Consider the following 3,649-nt stretch of genomic DNA (forward strand, 5'->3'; position numbering starts at 1 on the left):
TAGTAACGAGAGGCATTCTGTATTTTTATTCATGTGGCATGAACAGCCGTGTATATATATATACAAAGAAAAAAGAATCAAATCTCACACAATATCCATTAAGAATGAAAAAAATATATCGAATCAAATCCCACACAACATGCATCAAAAATAAAAAAAATCATATTATTCGGAAACAAAGCAAATCCCATACAATATTTGTAATAGCTGTTTCAGTGGGAAACCAAACCATGATCTCTATTAGGTCCTGCAGGTAACCTTAATAAAAAAAGGTGTAAGGTTGTGTAAATTAAGCCGTGATCGATGTCAGGTCTCCAAAGGCAGTTTGAGTTATCTGGGCCAAGACTCGAGCACTGACACGCGGTAAGCATACCATGGTGGACTTCGTCAATCTTAGATTTGAAATCTATTAAACAAATGTTAAAAAGAGAGGAGACGGGGAAAGCCATGCAATGAAGAAATTTATAAAGGTGGCTGAAAAGAAGTGATCAAAAGAAACCCCAGAAATCCGTTCACCGGCAGCTTTGTCCTATCGTAAGCATCACATCACATAACCCCATCTTCTCAAGGTTTTTTTCCTATAAAGCTCGCCGCACCATCCTCGGTTCATCTCCAACTACGCCTAAGACATCATCTTCTCTTTGGGTAGCAGTAGCTTAAGAAAGAGCGAGCGAGAGAGAAAGGTAGTGGAGAGAGATGGGCAGGGCTCCATGTTGTGACAAGGCTAATGTGAAGAAGGGACCATGGTCTCCTGAGGAGGATGCGAAGCTGAAGACTTATATTGACGAGCACGGGACTGGTGGCAACTGGATTGCACTGCCTCAAAAGATTGGTTAGTAATAAACCTAGACACTTCCTTTCCTTTCTTGATTTGTTGTTTTTTCTTTAGGATAAAGTTTTTTATCTTTGAATGGATTCTCAAGGAGAAAGTTCATCTTTGCTTTTAGAACATCGATCGGGAGAGAGCATTACTAAGTCTGGCCTGATTAATCCAGTGACATGCCTTTTTAATCCATTGCTTCCTATACGGGACCAGGAGAGAGCTTTCTTGGATTATTTGCTAGAAACAGTTGGGGTTAGAATGAAAGGGGTGGGGATGGTTCGTCTTGAACTCAAGGAAGAAGAGGGTGAAAAGAGGGATCTACGAAGTCCTATACCACCTTCTTCTTTCTGTATCCAGGAAAAGGTCCATGTCTTTCTTCTGGTGATCCAATTTTTTGTGAGGGTGGGAGAGATTTTTGTCATGCGTATATTTTTCCGCTCACTAACTTATGGAAGACTGATACATCGCACGCCAATCTCTACATATGACCGAGGAAAATAACGAGAGGGCTTAAAAAGACCTAGCTAGAAGCCTTGTTTTGATTAACTCATGGTGATAACTGTTGCAGGTCTGAAAAGATGTGGCAAGAGTTGTAGGTTGAGATGGCTTAATTATCTGAGGCCAAACATCAAACATGGTGGGTTCTCGGAAGAAGAAGATCAAATCATCTGTAGCCTCTATATTAGCATTGGAAGCAGGTGACTCGATCTTTTTTCCTCTCTCTTCCTTCTCTACACTCTTTCTATGCCCCTCATGGCAATAGCATACGAGTTTTTTTGCATCATTCGCAATTATGGCTAATTACAACCTAAATTTCATGCATCAGGTGGTCCATAATTGCAGCCCAGTTGCCAGGGAGAACAGATAATGACATCAAGAACTACTGGAACACCAGGCTGAAGAAGAAACTCCTCGGGAAGCGACGAGATTCATCAGAGTCTCGCCGCCTCTCCATTAGCCAAGATACAAATGAGGAAACCAATGGGATTAGCCCTGAGACATCTTCTCAAGCTTTGAGCACATCGGCCCTTGAAAGGATGCAACTCCACATGCAGCTCCAAGGTCTCTACAATCCCTTCTCTTTCTATAATAACCCTGCACTGTGGCCAAAGCTCCATCCCTTGGGAGATAAGCTCTTCCATATCCAACACACTGATGCCAGCTCTATTGCTGCCACCCCGGTGCAACAAGAATCTGATGCCACCATGATAGAGCCCTCTCATCAAAACGTGTCACCGATCAAACCCAACATGCCGAATCCCATGAATGCTAATATACATGAAGACCCGAACAGCTCTACGTTAGGGTTCCCTTCGCCTTCAATCTTCCGTACTATCAGCATGGACAATTCCAACCCAAGCTTCAATGCTGCTGCCGTGGGACTTCAAGACGAGCTCCATGATTTGCTTTGCGGGAAGAACGGGTGTTTCGGCAGGCAGGAAGAGCAACAACAAACTGAGCTGGACTGTTTCAGAGATATGAACGGCGACAAGGAGAGCATGAATTGGTGGGCTACCAGTGGTTTTGACGAGAAGTCGTCATCAGTATCCTGGGACTTTGCTTCCAATCTCCAGCCTGACTTGCTTCAGGAATATGGGCTAGGGTATGATTTATAGCTTTTGTTAGAGCCGAGCTTTAAGAGTCTGGTCCTAGTGATTCTGCATGAAGAGTCTAAGACTAATGGTGTAAATGTGTGAATAATAGTGTATTAATTGTTCTTCTCGCTATAAGACAATTAATCATCTAGTTTTAAGAATTTCTTTGCTCCTCTTTCCTTCTTCTTAATTCATAATTTTCCATCTCATTTATAACATATTGGTGACTTTAGTATAAAGAGACTTTTAAATGAAGAATCTAAGTATTAGGTTTCAGTTGTCCGGTTCCTAGCAACCGTTTCCTTTTTGTGATGAGATTCCATGGGATAGCATGCTGAAGCAGTTGATCTCTAAGGAAAAATAGCCACTGGCTCTGCAGCCATTGCAAGCTCGCATGCTCCCTCAACAAAGATTATATGAGGCCACGTTTCCTTTCGGAATTAATAAATGCACTTGCCTGCATCTTTGAACTACTAAACTACGTGGCATTGCAGGCTTCCTTTTTTCTCCTCTCGTTACGTTGTGTCATATACTGGTGTATTTGAACTTTTCTGCTGTGGTTAGTTTCTGTTACAGTTCTTTTGTTTTAACCTTTTCTTCTCTTGTTAGGTTCTGCTAAAGATGGTTATGTTTGAGCTTTTTTCCACTGTTGTTAGGTTCTGTTACATGGTGTATTTGAACTCAGGTGAGGAATCATATCCATATAGGGACTAAAATATGCTTCCCGCACCTGTCACCCACCATGCATTCTTTAGCTTTCCTTTTGTCCTAGAATATGAATCCAAGCTATTGAGCACGTACGAGAGGAATACCTTCATCTTAGCTGCTATACTCTGATGATTCCATGGTTGGTCGATCTGCCCAAGAGAATACTAGCTAATTAATTTGCCTTCTACATTTCATGTATGATTCAGTTACATTTGATTAAAGTGACATTAAAAGTTCAATATTTTCCATATGAAGTCATCTATAACCCATAAGAGTAAACCTTTTTTTTTCCTTCTCTAGACTTCAAAATAACATCATGCATAACCTGCATGTCATTAACTAAAATTGATTACTGTTCTCATTGCTTTGCACGGTACATACTTAGTAACATTGCAACTACGAGATAATACAGTTTATACAGGAGTTGGGTGTTCATCATTCTAGCTAGACTATCAAGAATTTTGGTTATGAGCTTTGAACTTGTAAATTCCTTTTGAGTTGCTAGATCCTCTATGCTTCACAT

General features: G+C 40.9%; 1 protein-coding gene across 1 annotated transcript; it reads left to right on the plus strand.

Moving 5' to 3' along the window:
• Nucleotides 1-243: 243 nt before the first annotated feature.
• Nucleotides 244-2,579, plus strand: LOC103697922 (transcription factor MYB36-like). The gene is made up of 3 exons (XM_008779863.4): nucleotides 244-832; nucleotides 1,392-1,521; nucleotides 1,650-2,579. The coding sequence occupies exons 1-3, from the start codon at nucleotides 697-699 to the stop codon at nucleotides 2,437-2,439; spliced, it is 1,056 nt and encodes a 351-aa protein (XP_008778085.2). The 5' UTR covers nucleotides 244-696; the 3' UTR covers nucleotides 2,440-2,579.
• The last annotated feature ends 1,070 nt before the right edge of the window (nucleotides 2,580-3,649 follow it).

This window comes from Phoenix dactylifera, chromosome 1 (assembly GCF_009389715.1).
Source record: "Phoenix dactylifera cultivar Barhee BC4 chromosome 1, palm_55x_up_171113_PBpolish2nd_filt_p, whole genome shotgun sequence".
Classification (NCBI taxonomy): Eukaryota; Viridiplantae; Streptophyta; class Magnoliopsida; order Arecales; family Arecaceae; genus Phoenix; species Phoenix dactylifera.